We start from the raw sequence: 16,257 nt of genomic DNA, 5'->3' as shown, positions 1-16,257 counted from the left end.
AGGCCAGGGAAGCCATCTGTACAGCAGCTTTCAGGATAATATGGGTGAGTCATGATGATGGTTTTTTTCCCCCCTGGTTTGATAAGTGCAATCTCGTGGTAACCGAGCAGTGAAGGCTTGCTCCGAAGCACTGGCAGCGTAGCCAAGAGACAGGCTGTAACACAGAACCACGAGCAAAACAAATTCAGGGCCTTGGCGGTTGTTTGGGTGGGAACCAGGACATCGGGTTACGAGGCCCGGTGGTGGAGCCGCAGCAGCACAGCCACAGAGGGTGACGGAGGGCCGGAAACCGAGGTGCTCGGCCTGAGCTCTGAGCCCAGACTGAAGGGAAGTGTCTGAAACCAAGAGGGTGATTTGACTTCCTCTGTCCAAACCAACCAGTTGTGGTTGATGCTGCCCAACAATAGTTTGGATGGGTAAGAAAAGGAAATCAAAGGCAGAGGCTTTTCAAAGCCCTGCAGAATAGAGGCAGCCAGTCAGAGAGATCATCCAGGGAGCACCGCAGGGGAGCAGCTGGGGAGGCAGGGGCAGAGCTGGGAGATGGCAGAGGCACAAAAGACATGGGAGGACATGGCTTCAAGAGGAGAGGACTGCTCAGCCAGTTGCTGATCTTCAGTCTAGTGCTGTAACACAAGGGGGTACTTAATTTGCAAGTGCGCAAACAGCATTAATGTCTTTCCTGCTTTAATGGTGGGCAAACAGTGGTAGGAGTCAAATAATCTCTAAATCTCAGTGTTAAAAAGCATTTATTACTCAATAGCCTAGGAACAAGAATAGATGTTGTTTGGGCTTTTTTGCATCTTGGGTTAAGGTTTTGAAAGGTTATCATCTTGCTTACACAAGAGCTGCGTGTGCATCGGCTAACTAATCTGATGTTCTTATACACCGGAACAGTTTGCCAAAGAGAATCCCATGCAAGGGTTACACAAGTCATCTCGCTCGACCCGGCAAAATATAGGAATCTGTTTTTGCCACAAACTGCACACTATCAAAATGATACAGCAGAAAGCTACCCCAGCCCGTGTCACTGAATCATCACGGGGTGTGAAACAACAGAGAGCAGAAAAGTACCAAAACAGGTTTATTACAAAAAAGTAAAGTTTTTTTTATAGTAACAACTTCAATCTGCTTATTGATCCCACAGTTAAAAATAAAGGTAAATGCAAGAAGCGAGGCTCACAAAAGGAAGCTGCAACACGCATTACACTTCTTTGCACCTGAGATGGGTAACACGTACACTTCAAATAATTCAAGGGGTAAACCGGAGGTAACCAACATACATCTTACGCAGCGCAGCGAGGCAGTTACTGTAACTCTAGTCTTCAACTCTTCTTGAACTCCAGCTTTTCTTCAGAAAACTCTATGCTGGTACACAGACGTTTAGCGGCTGGTTTTGCTGGAAGAAGGTTAGAAAAAACTGAGTTATTTAACGTACAGTAAACAGACTGAACTAAACCACAGCCATGTAACACTTAAGGGATTTAACAGGAAGAGATGAGGGTCGAAATCGGGATTAACAGTCACAAATTAAAACTGTTACAGCAACAATGGGGAGTCTTTACTAAATGCCAAAAAGGACCTTCAGAAAACCTGTACTGAGCTACATTCTGACCTACAGCTCAGTGCTACCCAACAACAGCGTGAAAGTACGTTTCATGGCACTAAAGCTTTATCAAATCCTCCCTTCCTCCAGGTCATGTAACTGCAGAATGAAAGCCTCCTCTCTCCCCCTCTTCTCATGCACTGCGAAGCCAGGATCACTGAAACCAACTGGCACCTGCAAGTGCTTCGAGAATCAAATGACCAATTATGAAAAAACCGAAGAATAATCACATTCAACATTAAGGATCTCTAAGGAGATCTATTTCTCAATTAAATTTTACAGAACTGGATTCTGCTGACATAGTGCCAGAGCAGTGGCGCAGGCTGCCCAGGGAGGGTGTGGAGTCCCTTCCTTGGAGACACTCAAACCCCACCTGGACGCGGTCCTGTGCCCCTGCTCTGGGTGTGCCTGCTCAAGCAGGGGGTGGGACAGGATGGTCTCCAAAGGTCCCTTCCAACCCGTGCTTCTGTGACCTAAGCTGAGTCCATGCAGCCATACAGGAGAGGGTGAGAAGTGGGACTGGTCACTTGGCAGTATGCAGCCTACCCTGGGTGAAAATGAAGCTCCAGTTCTTAAGTATTTAGCTACCAGAACCGTGTGCTCAGCGTTAGATCTCCCATCCTCCCCAGAAGGCAATCTAACGCATAAAGGTCTCGTTTATGGCCTGTGGGATGATCCTATCCAGTCCACCATCTTTTCTGGGGAGGCTCACGCTGGGGTGAGAGGAGCAGAGCGCTGCTACTGAGAGCGCATGAAGCCCAGCAGCTGCTGCACACACGTGTGGGTGCTCAGTCCTGTCGCTCCCTCCGCGCTGCTGCCAGCCTGCAACGTTGCTGTCACACAGCCGAAGTGGCCTGCAGGGCTGGCACGGCACGGCCAGCCTGAGACAGCAAAAGGTGCTGCAGAGGAGGCTTGTTCCTTACCTTCATCAGGGCAGGGCCTCTTGTAGAGCACGTCCGCTGGAACCTGGAAACTAATGCACAGCATCTCCTTGTTCGGTGCAACGTTTCTAACCAGGTAAGTAGAACAGCGTCCGTCTAAGGAGGTTCCCAGTGAAGCTTCAGCTCGTTCCTGAATATCTTTGGCGGGGTCGTCATGTTTGGAGAAACCATAGCAGTGCACCATGGGAAGGCCAGCAGTGCTGCGCGGCTCTCCCACTAAGAGATGCCTGAAAACATCTAGAAATTCAATAGCCAAGGCTGGCAGATTCATGACTATATGAAAAGAGGTTTTCTGTTCTTCTTTCAGAAGTGGGAGTTCTTTACTTAGTTCCTCTCTTACTGGCCCCAGGAGGAAGTCCCTGCCATCCATGTTGAACGCTTTTATTTTGTTGTCTACTTTGTTTAGTTTGCAGTTGTGCAGAAGCCAGTTGTAGGAATCAGGATTGAGATCGTTTGCAAACACGCAGCACTTCTTCCTTGCTGCTGGAATAGCAAAAGGTCCAATCCCAGCAAAGACATCAAAAAGTACATCACCAGGCTTTAAAAGCTCAATGATACGGCCATGTTCTGTGGAAAGACGTGGGTTCCAGTAGACTTTAGAGAAGTCCAGTTCATAGGCAATATTATTTTCTTTAACCTGAAAGTTCAGAACATGTGGTTAAGCCTCTGTGTTCAGATTCCAGACGTGTTTAAGCATTATCAGCAATTAAGAGCTAAAAAACAAGGTGCTTTATCAAAAGGTAACATGTACATTGACATTTGTCCGATCAGTAGTACACATGAATCTTGTATAAACAGATCTACTCATCAGAAGTAGCCATAAGGAACGTTCCAACTGTCAGTCCAGGTGGCTGGCCTATGCATGTCTCAATCACCAGGTGGAAATAAAGCAGCAACTTAAAATGACCATTAAAAAAAAAATCTAAGGCTTTTCAAGAGCTTTGTGGCTGGCTGACAACTCCTTTATTGAAAGCAGACTTCGGGAAGATGCCTCAAGCCCTCCTTAGCAGAGTCCACATAGTAAATAAGCATCTGAGAACGCTATAGTGCAAGAATGGCAAGAGTCAGCCAAATTCAAAGCCACTGGGAGCCAGTTCTGCAGTGTGAAAAAATACTGCATTTAATCTCTCAAGGTGACAGAGTCTGGAAACTGATCCAAACCCAAACTTTGGGATGATCGCTATCTTCAGAACAGACCTCAAAAGAAACAGTATTTATTCACATGAGAGTGGGAATGCTCACTTTGCACCACCACACTTGGACTGCGTGACTCCGAAGTAAAGGAACTTCAGATCCAAACCGCTGCATCGTTTGCTTTGCCAGCAAGAGACACGGTGACGTGTATCTGTGCTCCTCAGCGTGCAGCTCAGCGGTATGCTAGATGTGTGCTTAATGAGCTAATACCATCTGCATAATATCTGATTGTCACGCCTTCTCAGTGCATGTACAGGATGTTCTAAAAAGCTATTCAACTTTTTAATTTGGTAATCTAATGTTTTCTCTTCTAAAAGTATAAAACTGCTAACAGTTAGGAAAAATATTTTTTGGTCAAACCAGTGGCCAAGTTTCCAGCTAAAGACAGGAAACCCGATGTGAAGAATACTTGGCAGTTACATCACACCTTACACCTGAAAAATGTCAGAACAGAGGGGAGACGAGGTTTATCTTGCTGCTGACCGAAAAGGAAAAAGGCACAGGCAAAATCTTGCCTACATTGCAAAGACAGCGAGGTTTAAAAACATGGTCTTATGTTCTGTACCAGTTGCTGCACGAGTCTTGGTGAAATTAAGAAACAGCATTTTCTTAGATCAAATCCATTAAATATTCTGGCTTTAGAATGACAAACATCCCTCGCTACAAGTTTGTAATTAGTATCTCTGTAAGAAACCTTTAATTCAGCTGCTTTTACATGTTATTAAAATGTAGGCTGTGAACTTGAACGAATACGTATCTTCCTGACCCCTGTGGCTGTGAGTTTGCTCTTGGCAGACCAGCACAAACGTACGTAGACGTAGCTGCCAACTCTTACACTCTAAAACAAGTGTCAGGAAGGGCACTGCGCAAAGGAACGGCTTTAACAGCATCGCTTCATCACATCTTTCCAGTAGATGTCTTGGGGCTTTAGCACATCAAATTTAAAATAAGGGGGGGGACACGGACGGGACCCCTGTACCTTGGTTACTAGTCTGCTCTCTCCAGCGAGCACTTCCATTTGAAAATTTCTGTACGTGCTGTCAATAATATTGGTTTTGTTCACTACACAGGTGATTCCCGGATTCTTGTCAATTATAACCTGGCCTGAAAGACAGGGCAAAAGATATTCTAGTTAAGGGACCACAACCTCTTGATGTTCTACAAGAGATAAAAACACTGCTGTTTAAAGTTAAATTAACAAAAGTAAGCATGGGTTAGAACAACCTTCCTCCAACGTGTCAGGGTTGCAGATGTGACATCTCTAAGGCACATACCTTACCCTGCCCCAACGCTCAGTGAGGTGAGACCACAATTACTGCAAGTGGAGAGAACCGTGCCTTCTGCGCGCAGCTACAGCATCGGCATAAGGCTATTTAAGGTCAAAATATACAGCAACGAAAAGCATCCAAAAGTTTTCCTTGTACAAATAATAATTCATCATCAGAATAATTGTTAAAATACCTTTATAACAACATACAAAATACACGAATTACTACTTCTTGAAGAGTTCTTTTACCTACCGATCAAATGTCTGTACGGTAGCTGATGCTCTCTAAGATTCAAATGAGCGATGTGCCCAACACGACTAAACCCAGAGGTGACTGCCTGACCTTCAGGAAGGACTGCTCGTAGGATCTCCTCTGACTTGAAATTCTCATAAGTCAGCTCTAAGTTATACTTGGACACCTCAGGACGAACATTAAGCTGTTTTAATACCTCTTGCTCCGACTCTGCCAATGAGAATTCTGGTATTTTATGAGGATCCAAAATAACAAGTCTACTGTCCTCATCTTCAGGATCCTCAACCACTCTCTTTAGACCAGGACGCTGCAGTACGGTATGTTTTAGGGATTTTAGCAAAGTATTTACAATTTCCTTCTTGACTTTAATAACCGGAACAACAACTGTCCTTTTAAAAGCTTCTCTGTTGAGCAGCGTCATCCCACGCACTTCAGGACGCGGCGAACACAGTTCTACATGAGCTTTATCCTCCACAGTTTCAGGCATTGTAAAAAAACTATTTTTTTTAACTACTACAAAAAGCCCAGGTATTCTGCCAGAATGTTGCGCCAACAGCGTCCAAACTGCTGGAAATGATGTATTTGATGCAGCTGTCCTAAAATGATTAGTTTTCAGTAGCCTGGCAGAGTATCCAAATCTCCATAAAGTCCTAGAAGAGAAATTGTTCATTTTATAGACATTATGTAATCATTCTATTAAAAAGGCTGCAAATCACACAGATTTACTGTTCTCTTGTACCAAAATTTCCACCTACCAAACAATCCACAATAGTTTAGTAAAGCTCTTTATTATGAATTATATACTACTAATTTCTGTCCTTTCGCATATGTATTTTTAGACTTGAATGTTAACTCACTTTAAGCAATAAGATAATCCCTCCCTGCCAAAATACAATGACCCCTCTTTGTTCTAATGAACTTGATATTAATACCAGTATGCCCAATGGAAAAATTTCTACTGTCTTGATCCTACTGCTGGATCCCTTCTGTCTCTGATAAAATTCATTACCAGGCAGAAAATTTGTTGCTAGAAAAGTTATTAGCAATGGTGGTCATAATCACTCCTCAGCAATTTCTGCCTCCTATACACCAGCAGTAAGAGGTTATGCGCTCCGTAGTGTCTTTGCTCTATGTGCTTTGTGCCAGAAAGACTATGAATTAAATGCAGAATTCCCCTAAAGGTACAGGGAAGCATTAGTAATGTCTGTTCAAGTGACTGAGCCCCTCTCCACAGTTCATTCATAGGACACAGACTTGAAAAGTAGCTTTACGCTCCTCTAAATGGTTTCCTCCACTAAAGACAGTCCAAAGGGGCTCAATGTTTCTGACTCTGTGTTGGCTGCTCCCAGGTAGGAACCACTGATTTCGGTAGTGAGGCCGACATTTCTCCTCCCTTCTTGGGAAGTTTAAGACTGGGGGTTGATAAGAGATGCAAACTAGCTCTGAAAGGAAACCGGTTCTCTTGCCTGCCTCAGACACCTACACCCGACGTACAGGGCTGCTGCCCTCGTCCAGGGGAATGAACCATGCGGTCTCTTCTTCAAAAGGGGCTGCACCCAAGCGCTCCCAAAGCTGGCCCCGCTCCCGTCCACCCTCCCCCCCGATCCCAGCTCCCCGCTGGGACCCCCTACATCCCCACGCCAGCTCATTTCCCTAAGCCAAGTTTTTGGCAAAGCACACCTCCTTTCCCTGTTGATTCAAAAAAATAAACATTACATTCTTCACGTCTGCTACAGAGGAGGAAGATTTCATCCGGAGGCCAGAACATCCCAGTGTTTTCCTTAGGCATTCCCCAGCTAAGGGAAAAGGGGTCTCGTTCGAACGGGTTTCTCGGTATTACCGGATACGCTGCAAGATAAAAGCCCCCACGCTGGGTCTGGGCAGGACTCGCACCTTCCCCACGCTGGCTCCGGAATGGCCTGTCCCCCGCCTCCCGCCGAGAGCCCCCGGCTGCCCCGCTCTTCCCTCGCGGCAACCTGAGACACATCGGGGGTGGGGGGTGCTGCCGGCGGGATGCCACCCGCCCCCGGCTCCCCTAACGCCGGGCACCAAGCTCAGGGAGCCCCGGGCGGGCCGGAGAGGCGCCGGCCCAGCCTCACCCGGGAAGGGACCCTCGCCGGGGCGGGCGGTGCCGCGGGGCGAGAGCCTCCGAGGAGTCCCTGAGGGGAGCCCCGCTGCCAGCCGCCGCCTCGGACCCGCCGGGGCCTGAGCCGCCCACCGGACGTTGTAGGCCCTACCGGGGCTGCGGGACCCCCCACCCACCACAGGCCGCACCGCTACTATAGCTACCGCTCCGCTCCACCCCACCCCCACCCCTACCTCCCCCTCCCCCGCCCCCGCCCATCCCTCACCTCATACCGAGCCCCGCCGCGCCGCGCCGGCGCCTCACGTCACCACCGCCGCCGTGACGCTACGTCGCCGCGCCGATCCGTACGGCCGCGCCGAGGGGGGCGGGGCTACAGCGGCGGCCCCGCCCTTCTCCCTTGGGTGGCCCCGCCCTGTCCCCGCCCCCCCGGCGGCGCTCCCCTCAGAGGCGAGGCGGAGGGGCGAGGGGTGCCATGGCGGAGGCGCGGCGGGGGGCCGAGCGGGGCTGGTACCTGTCCGCCCGCCGGCAGCGAGAGGAGGAGGAGGACGAGGATGAGGATGGAGAGTCCGCCCCGCTGCTGCCGCCGCTGCCGGGCAGCGTGCGTGTGAGGGGGCGGCGGGGAGGGGCGCGGGGGCAGCGGGCGCCCCGAGAGGAGCGCCCTGAGGGGAGCGCCCTGCGGGGGCTGCGGCCGGGGGCGGTGGCCGGGCCCACTCCGCTCCGTCGGGGGGCGGCGGGCGCCGTCCCGGCTTCATTTCACTCGCTTTCGCCGGGTGCTGTGTCGGTCGGGGCGGCCCCGGCTCGGCGGCTCCCGGGGCGGGAGGCTGCGGGGCGGCTGCCCCCGGCCGGGCTTGGGCTTGAGGAGGAGTTGTGGGGAGCGCGGCCCCGGGGCGGGGGGCGGCAGCTCGGGCTCCAGGGCGGGATCGATCGCTGCAGCTCGGGGGGCGGCGGGGCCGTGCAGGGCGGCCGGGGGCGGGGGGCTGCACCGGGCCTGTGGAGCCGAACGACTGGTCCTGGCGCTTCTCCTGCTCCGTTTGGTGCTTTGGTTGCACGGGGTCGGGAAGCGCTGCCTTCGCTCTGCGCCGCGCAGCTGCCGGCAGCGCGCGGGGACGGCCCGCTTGGAAGCGTGGGTCGTGCTGCGCTCTTCTTGCGCTCTTCTTGCGCTCTGGTGTCGCCGTTCTCAGAGGCTGTGGTGCTCTTGGGATCCTTATGGGATCCTTATCGTGTCGTTTTATACGCAGGAGGGTTTGCGTGGTATTAGAATGGGGAAAGAGATTTTTTCATCTAGCTTAGGGAAGAAGTTGACTGCCCCCCCCCCCCAATTCCCTCCTATGAAAGACCAAAACACCTCTCGCACTAATCGTACTTTGTTTTGCCCTTTTCACAGAACCCTCCAAATCGTGGCTCGTCCTTTGGTTTCTCAGTATTTAATTTAATGAATGCAATCATGGGAAGTGGCATACTTGGCTTATCCTATGCTATGGCCAACACAGGGATCATGGGGTTTAGGTAAGTTTCCAGTTCGTACGTACACTTATTTTTAAATTCAGCTTGTAGTTTTAAATGGAACAAAACTTGATTACTAAGATTCTTGTTCAAAAACTGAGGAAGAAATAAATAGCTTGTGTTTTTCAACATTGTTGAATAAAATCTTCCTTCTTTGGTGTAGTCATTCATATCTGGCCTAAGTACTGCCCAGAAATTGCATTAAATTGCCACATGGTGGCAATTTCTTGGCCAGTACTCCTAATAGATTGATATTTACATTTTAAAGCTGCTGTCTCCTTTAGTTCCAGAAACAGGCCTTCTGGAGTAGAATGGCTGCGGATCTGAGGGATGCAGATCAGCTTGTGCTTTTGTTTGCACGTCTGCTTGTTGGACATACTGACCTGTGGATACTGGGGCCAAAGTTGCCTGAATTGTCACTTTTAGCATTTTCTAAGTGTTAGATTCACTTCATTAGAAGATAAATATTTGTCTGTGTAGAGGCACTCTGATGTTCATGTCCTCTTTGTACTTCACAGATCGGGTCTTTACCCTGTATAGTCTGTGATATACTTTGGTGGACAATATGAGGAACAGAGGAACTTAGCAAGTATTGGGAAGGTCAGAGACCATATGAATGACAGTCAGCAGATATAAGCCATAAAATGAGGAAATCTTGTGTTGTGTCAGCTTACTTTTTGCAGAAGTAGCATTCTTAAGGATAGAAAGTGTGTTGTACTCTTAAAGTGCTTTATTCATAACTATTTTGTGTTTTTTTAGTATCTTGTTGCTGATTGTTGCCAGCCTTGCTTCTTACTCTGTATTTCTTCTGCTCAGTATGTGCACTCAGACTGGTAAGTGAAAACGATTTATCAAACAGTGATCTCTGAAATACTTCCTTGCCTATATCACAAAGGCAGGACCCAGTATAATAATAACAATTAACAGCATGTTAACAGGTAGCTGTGTTTGATTCAGTGGTGTTGAAATATTTAACATTTTTAATGATTACTGTTTGCCATTTAAAAATACAATTTTGAACCTTCTTATGAAAAATAAATGCCAAACTGACTGGCTTCTAGATTTTCAGTTTTCATTTTTTTCAAAATGTCCCTCTCATTTTTCCAAAAAGATAGCTCCTCTGTTGCTGGAGAAAAGTTATTTTGCATGCTACTTCAATGTGTACTGTTGCTTTCAGTGGACTTTTAATTCTTTTAGTTGTCATAATATGTTTTGTTTACAGTTTGAAATGGATACCTTTCAGGCTTTGTAATCATACTGGATTATCATAATTCTCATGGCACTTCACAGATGCAGGTATTTACAGCATTTTTTGATGCTGAATGAGAAGTCACGTTGCAGTCCTTAGAAAATGCACTGCTTGAGGATGTTCAAATGGTAGATCCTAGTATCTGCAGTCTGTTCTCCTCATATTTTAATTCTTGCTGCTTTTAATTGTTACTGAAACAACAGACTAGTTCCTTGAGTTCTCGTACACAAAGATCACGTTATGGCAGGAAGTCTCCATCTCTTTCAGTCACCTGTTTCCCTCTCATCTGTTTTCCTCTCTTTTCAAAGGTGGTGGGAGAAAGCTTCCATTGCTTTCCCTATTGGCTTTGTTTTCTATAGCTAGCTTTGGTCTCTCTGATGATTGCTTCCTGATTCTTCTTAGATCTGCTGCTCCTGTCTTCACCCGTTGAGTGATCTTCATACATTCTTAAAAAATACTCTTCAGAGGTAGGGTTACTTTTATGGTTGATATTGTTGGCCGCTTGATGATTTGGGACTAAATCTTTGGTAATTTTTTTCTCCTCTGGGAGCTCTGCTTATTGGAAAGGAATAAGAACCTGAAATAAGTAGCTAGAAAGCTACATAAGAAGCAAGAAAGGGGGCACTTGAGACAATTTACGAACTTTGTTTGCCTCTTATTTGAGGCTGAAAAGTTCTGTATTCTATAGGCACTAGGTAGTATTATGCTGTTGTCTGGTAAAATAATAATTAAAGAAATCCTTGCAAAAAGAAGTACTGGGGAGAGGGGAAAACTAAGGATTTAAGCTTTTTGAAATAAGAAAAGTTTCCACATTATGAACTTGGAGACCTAATGTACAGGAATGTTTTAACTCCTCAGTTATTGTCCAAAGGCAACATTCCACCTCAGGAAAGCATTTTTTAAATACACGGAACTGAAAGCAAGGAATACCACTGACATGACGGAATGAAGTATTTCTCTTGTCTGAAATGAGCACTTTACAGTTAATAATTAATTATCATGTAATGTTCACAGATAATACTAGCACCAGAACTGTGTCTAGATAAGTTTGCTGGATTTACAGCCTTCTGTGTTTTGATTTTTTTTTTTAATTTTTTTAAAAAATAAGATTTCTCTCAAATTATATTTACTATAACTCCTGTAAACAATTGAAGTAATTTCATGTTAGATAGCATTCCAAGTTTTTCCTTAGACCGTTGTCTTTAAAGAGTGAGAAATATGGCTTGTGCCTTCACAAAGTAAAATCTGTGTACGTCTGCTTCCAAAGTAGATAACTGAGCATTTTTCTTTATAAAACCTACATGCACTTGTGAACAAAGTTATAGTATTAAGCTTAATCCATGGCAAGGAATTGGAAATAATTTTATTAGTTTTATATTAAAAAATAAGCTAGAAGAATTTAAAGGGTGCAGAAGAAAAAACCTTTGAAAGTGCTTGTAAACTATTCATTCAGGTATTCAAATCATAAACGTAATTCTAGGAAAGAGCCAACCTATGAAATACCTCCTGAAAAGGAAGCTCTAATATTAATTCAACTTTAAACAGAGTCCAGGATTAGTTAAGCACAGGCATTTTAGTTGTTTTTTAAAAATAAAGAAGTATTTTCATTTTCAATTTTTAAATTACATCTACCTAGACTTTGACAAAATCAAACTGTTTGTGTAGACCAAAATGCTTAGCAAAAAAAAATATTGCTAAGTGTCAAGTGTTAGGTTTGGATTAGCTTAGTCAATGTTTTCTCCCAGTGTTGATTCAGTACGACCTACGTTGTTTTGGGGTTTGGGCTGACAAAGGCTAAGCTTACTCTGTAAAGCAGAGGAATTGGGTATTTAAGTGGGATGTACTTTGAAGTTTTGTGGTTTTTTTTTTTCTTTTCATTTTGTTAGTCATGAGTATTGTGCGTACTATACTTGCCAATTTCCCTTGGCATTTAAATAGATAATTTCTATTTAGTATTAATAACATAATAGAAATCAAGGCAATCAGGCAGAACTTTTTTCTATCAATTGTGCTTAATATTTTGTACCATATATTCTTGAAATTACAAAAGTAATGTGATTAAGTACTGGGGCTTCGCAGTGTTCAAAGGACAACACTGATAACAGAAACAGTTACTTTAGAAAATATTCTAAGGTTTCATGTTGCTGTTTTCGAGTTGTGTGGAAAATTTTGTCCTCTTTGGTGTAACTCCTCATATGTGTGTGCTGTTTATTTGTTTCCATGTGGTAAAAACAACTCTCTCCTAAATATGTTTAACATTTTACTGAATTTTTTTTATGCCATTGGAGGTGGCTTTCTAAAATGCTTTTTTTGGTTTTTTTTTGGTGATCAACATCTTTATAAATAGAAGTCTAAGAAAAATGCAGGGTAAAATAATCATGTAAGGCATACTTCTTGTTTAACTACATCTGCATATAACTTGTACCAGCGTAATGGCAGTTGTAAGATGTTAGTCCAGGTTTATGCTGAGAGCTGACTTGGGCTCGTTTAATTTTGTCATTTCATTTCTTTTGTCCTAGATATTGGTGTCAGTAGTAGAGCAGAATGTGAAACATCGCCCTTTAGAAAACCACAAGAGAAAAATTAATGAAGTTTTTTTGGGGGGTGGTGTTTTGTTTATTTTTTCCCCTCTGGAGCATTGATCTGACTGTGTGCAGAACTTCAGTGAAATAAAAACACCTAAGCTTGGGCAGTTGGCAGCCTGAGGCTCCATCTCCGGATCTCCGTGAACCGCTTGTGTCTCCCATGTCTTGTTTCATTTACTTTAGTGGGACTTCGCTCTGGTGTGAAGGTCTGCCCCCAGCAGCTCAGATTGCAGGGCTGGGCCCTCAGTTAAGATGTGGCAGGAGTAGAAGCAGTAGTGTGGCAAGTAGAACCAAGGAAGAAGAAAGCAAGTGTTGTGGCAATAAAATTATGCGATTTTGAGATTAGTTTTACCCTTTAAGGCATTTACAACTGTGGACCATTTTATTATATACTGAGAAAGCGAGTGGTATTTCTCAGAAAACTTTCATCTTTTTGATATCGCTTGCGTTTCTAATAACAAAATACAGAGCAACAGTGAAAAACTTTAATATGAGTTCCTTCTTTCTGAGAAGGGATTGGTTTGAGTTACCAACAATATTAGAAGTAAGCTTCAGCTAAAGCTCAACAAAAGCATACAGGAAACCACAGGCTATTTTAATGTGATTATGTAAGTCGGGTGCAGGTAAGGGCAGGATTTTTGTTTTGTTTTTGGTTTTGCTTTGTTGTGTTTTTGTTTTGGTTTTTATAATAATAGATTTCAACCCAGGAAGGTGTTTACCTTCAGCTCTCTTTAAAATAAATAGTGCCGCGTTCTTAAAAGCTGGCAAGATGGTGATTGATGTTTATTTTCGTAGAAAGATGAAAATGGATCCTCTGCTGTTCTCTTCATTTAAAAAAGAAACCTGTACCCTTTTAGCAAATAAAATAAGTGAATGTCTTATATCTAATTCAAGCTAATTTCAGAATTCCTTAGCTATTGTATCACTTGCAAAAATCTTTGGGAGAAGGCAGTTTGCCATTAATATATTATTATTTTTTTTAAAATGTTACTGTTTTTAATATTAAATTGAGTTTCTGGAGAGTCTCTGAATGGTTGCGCATACAGCTGTATTTTGTAGTAGGAGCACAGGTGTAAATAAAAGCTATTTTGTAAATTAAAAAAATACTAGAAAATACCTTTTTAATTCTGCCCTAATTTATGTTCATTTAAAAAGGGGAAAAAAAGGCAAAGCTAGAGCTTTCAAGTGATTTTGAAGTTAGAAATATTTTTTTTTTTTTTTTCCCTTACTAACAGCTGTCACTTCTTATGAAGACCTTGGTCTGTTTGCATTTGGATCAGCTGGAAAGGTGAGTATTTTTACCCGTGTGTTTTTCTTCTGTGACTCCTGCTTCTGATCTTTGCCTAGTAAAGAGATATAAATGAAATAAGTAGTATAATTACTGACATCCTACTATACTGAGAAATCTTTTACAGCCTGAAGCTTTTTGCCCAGACTTAATCATTAACTGTAAAACAGATATTCCTTAAATGCAAGGTCTTGTGCTACTTTCCTCACTGTTTTAATTTTTTAGTTGTATGTACAAATATTTGCTCACCGGTGTTGTTGTCAAGTTCGCTCAGCAAGCCGGTTCAGGTTTGTTACAGTCCCATCATACCTGTGCTGTAAACTCTTCAGAGACAGGAAAATGATTCACTGTTGGTGCTCTAGCATTTGGTAGAGATCTAAGATAAGTGTTTGCCTTTCATGTAGTTTCCACAATAGGAACAAATAAGAGTACGTTTAATGCACATTACTTTTTTTCTTTTGTTTAATAAACTCTTCAGATGAATGTTTCTTACTTGTTGTTTTATCTCATGATTAAAAAAAAACACCAGCAAAAAACCCCACCATTATTGCTGTAAGAGCAATCAACATGTAAGCTGTGCCTTTTTAGTAGTGTGTACTGAATCTGTTTTTCCTGATAGACCATGCTGTCCAGTAACACTGGGTGCACAGGAAATATTACTTGTGAATACTGCATATTTAATGTTATGCCTTCTGTGTTTCTGTGTTGCAGTTACATGATACTAAAAGCAGATTTTACCACACAGAAGTGCGATTTTAATGGTTTGCTGAAACAATGTAAATTTTTTAAAAAAGACTTCTGCTTAACAGACTAGAGTCTAATTTCTTCTGGTTTACTGTAACTGAGAATTAAATCTGAGTGATTAGGTGTTTGTAAGTCTTCCATTAGCATTAATAAGCAGATATGAGTGTAGTCTGTGAGGATCAATATTTATTGATCAAAGTTAAGATGTGATCAACCTCAAGAGATCATAAATCTTGATATTAGCAATCTATGAAACAATTTTTTTTTTTACAGGAGCTGTTCTGTACCCAATAACCACAAGCCATTAGATGCAGAAGTCAGAAATGTAGAGCTTAAGGAGATACCGAAATGTGACTTAGTCTGCTTTTGCTCTGAAGCAGGGCTAAACATACATAAGCCATTCTTGGCAGATGTTTGTCTGATCTGTTATTTGAAAGCATAAATGAAGGAGATTTCACAGCTTCATGATGTAGCCAACATCAGTAATTTTTTTTATTCTCCCTAATATACTTTTTCATAATTTTCAGTTTAAATAATTTGTGCTAAAAATCATCTGGTCTTTTATTTTCAGTGTGCATGGAGAGCACTGGAGTATTTCTAGGTTGGGAAACTGTTGTTTTGATAAAATAATTAACCAAAGTTCACCAGGCTTTCCTGATGAACTGATGTTTTCTGGAACACTTATCTTTCTCTCTCGAAGGATCTTTGATATTTATACACCTTTCTTACAACTTGCCTGCAAAACGGAACACAGTGAGGTGACTGAGAACTTGACAGTAGACAAGAAATGTAATAAATTACCTATATTTTATATAGAATGTGGGCGGTACTATGTCCCAAAACAAGATTTGCTCTTTCTGTGGGTGTCCATGCTACTGATTGTGTTATCTCAGACTATTTTCTCTATTTGCAGTCTAATAACTTTAAGTCATATATTTGAAATCTACTTCCTGAATGCGTTGCTTTTAACTGGTCTTGTTGATTTTTAGACTTTTCTAGTTTACCACAACCATTCTGAATTCTAATCCTGCCCCTGAATGCTCCTTGCTTCAGTCAGGCAGAGGTGGCTTGCTTTCTTTTCTTCTTTCTTCAAAGTAGTACTTACTCTTCCCTCACCTGAGTCTTTTACTGATGATGCAGACAGACCGATGTAGGACCTTGCCTGAACTGGCATCTTGGATTGACAGTAAACTGCTGGTTAACTGCTCTTCAAGCAGAGCAGTTTTCAATCTTATGATGATTTCCTATCAAACATATTTTTCTGAGATTTGTGAGAATGCAGATTTTCTGCTGTTGGAAGATTGCTGAGGCTCCCTTTCCAAAGGCATGAAGTATATGTTTCCATCTACGGCAGATTCCAAGATACCGTCCTCTTCCCTCCACCCCCCCCGGTGACTTTTGAACTGACTTGGAATTTGTTTAAAATCTGATACGATTTCCTAGCAGATCAATTGAAAAAATGGCAACTCTGATTTCAGATTTTATTCAGAAGTATAAATTTGTTTTTCTTCTCACAAAATTTTTTCCAAGTTGACTTCACGGCA

The 16,257-nt window shown here is 43.4% G+C and overlaps 2 protein-coding genes across 7 annotated transcripts in view; one reads left to right on the top strand and one right to left on the bottom strand.

Moving 5' to 3' along the window:
- Positions 1–1,068: 1,068 nt before the first annotated feature.
- TRMT5 (tRNA methyltransferase 5) overlaps positions 1,069–16,257 on the bottom strand; it is a 67,449-nt gene continuing 52,260 nt past the window's right edge. The window contains exons 2-6 of one of the 5 annotated variants that reach the window (XM_064460981.1): positions 7,610–7,633; positions 5,259–5,908; positions 4,718–4,842; positions 2,527–3,181; positions 1,069–1,396 (exon numbers count right to left, since the gene is read on the bottom strand). In XM_064460981.1, the coding sequence (XP_064317051.1) occupies positions 1,323–1,396; positions 2,527–3,181; positions 4,718–4,842; positions 5,259–5,908; positions 7,610–7,614 (1,509 nt within the window). In that variant the 5' untranslated portion in view covers positions 7,615–7,633 and the 3' untranslated portion in view covers positions 1,069–1,322. Of the gene's footprint in view, positions 1,397–2,526; positions 3,182–4,717; positions 4,843–5,258; positions 5,909–6,938; positions 7,096–7,609; positions 7,720–16,257 lie in introns of those variants that run through there. The other 4 variants (XM_064460980.1, XM_064460984.1, XM_064460982.1 and 1 more) reach the window with 4 other exon arrangements.
- The window catches only part of SLC38A6 (solute carrier family 38 member 6), a 45,968-nt gene continuing 37,495 nt past the window's right edge, over positions 7,785–16,257 (top strand). The window contains exons 1-4 of one of the 2 annotated variants that reach the window (XM_064460985.1): positions 7,785–7,948; positions 8,729–8,850; positions 9,607–9,680; positions 13,917–13,969. In XM_064460985.1, the coding sequence (XP_064317055.1) occupies positions 7,817–7,948; positions 8,729–8,850; positions 9,607–9,680; positions 13,917–13,969 (381 nt within the window). In that variant the 5' untranslated portion in view covers positions 7,785–7,816. The remainder of the gene's footprint in view (positions 7,949–8,728; positions 8,851–9,606; positions 9,681–13,916; positions 13,970–16,257) is intronic. The other variant, XM_064460986.1, reaches the window with a different exon arrangement.

The sequence above is a fragment of the Phalacrocorax carbo genome, chromosome 9 (assembly GCF_963921805.1).
Source record: "Phalacrocorax carbo chromosome 9, bPhaCar2.1, whole genome shotgun sequence".
In the NCBI taxonomy this organism is placed as follows: Eukaryota; Metazoa; Chordata; class Aves; order Suliformes; family Phalacrocoracidae; genus Phalacrocorax; species Phalacrocorax carbo.
This window is presented reverse-complemented; position numbering and strand designations above follow the sequence as displayed.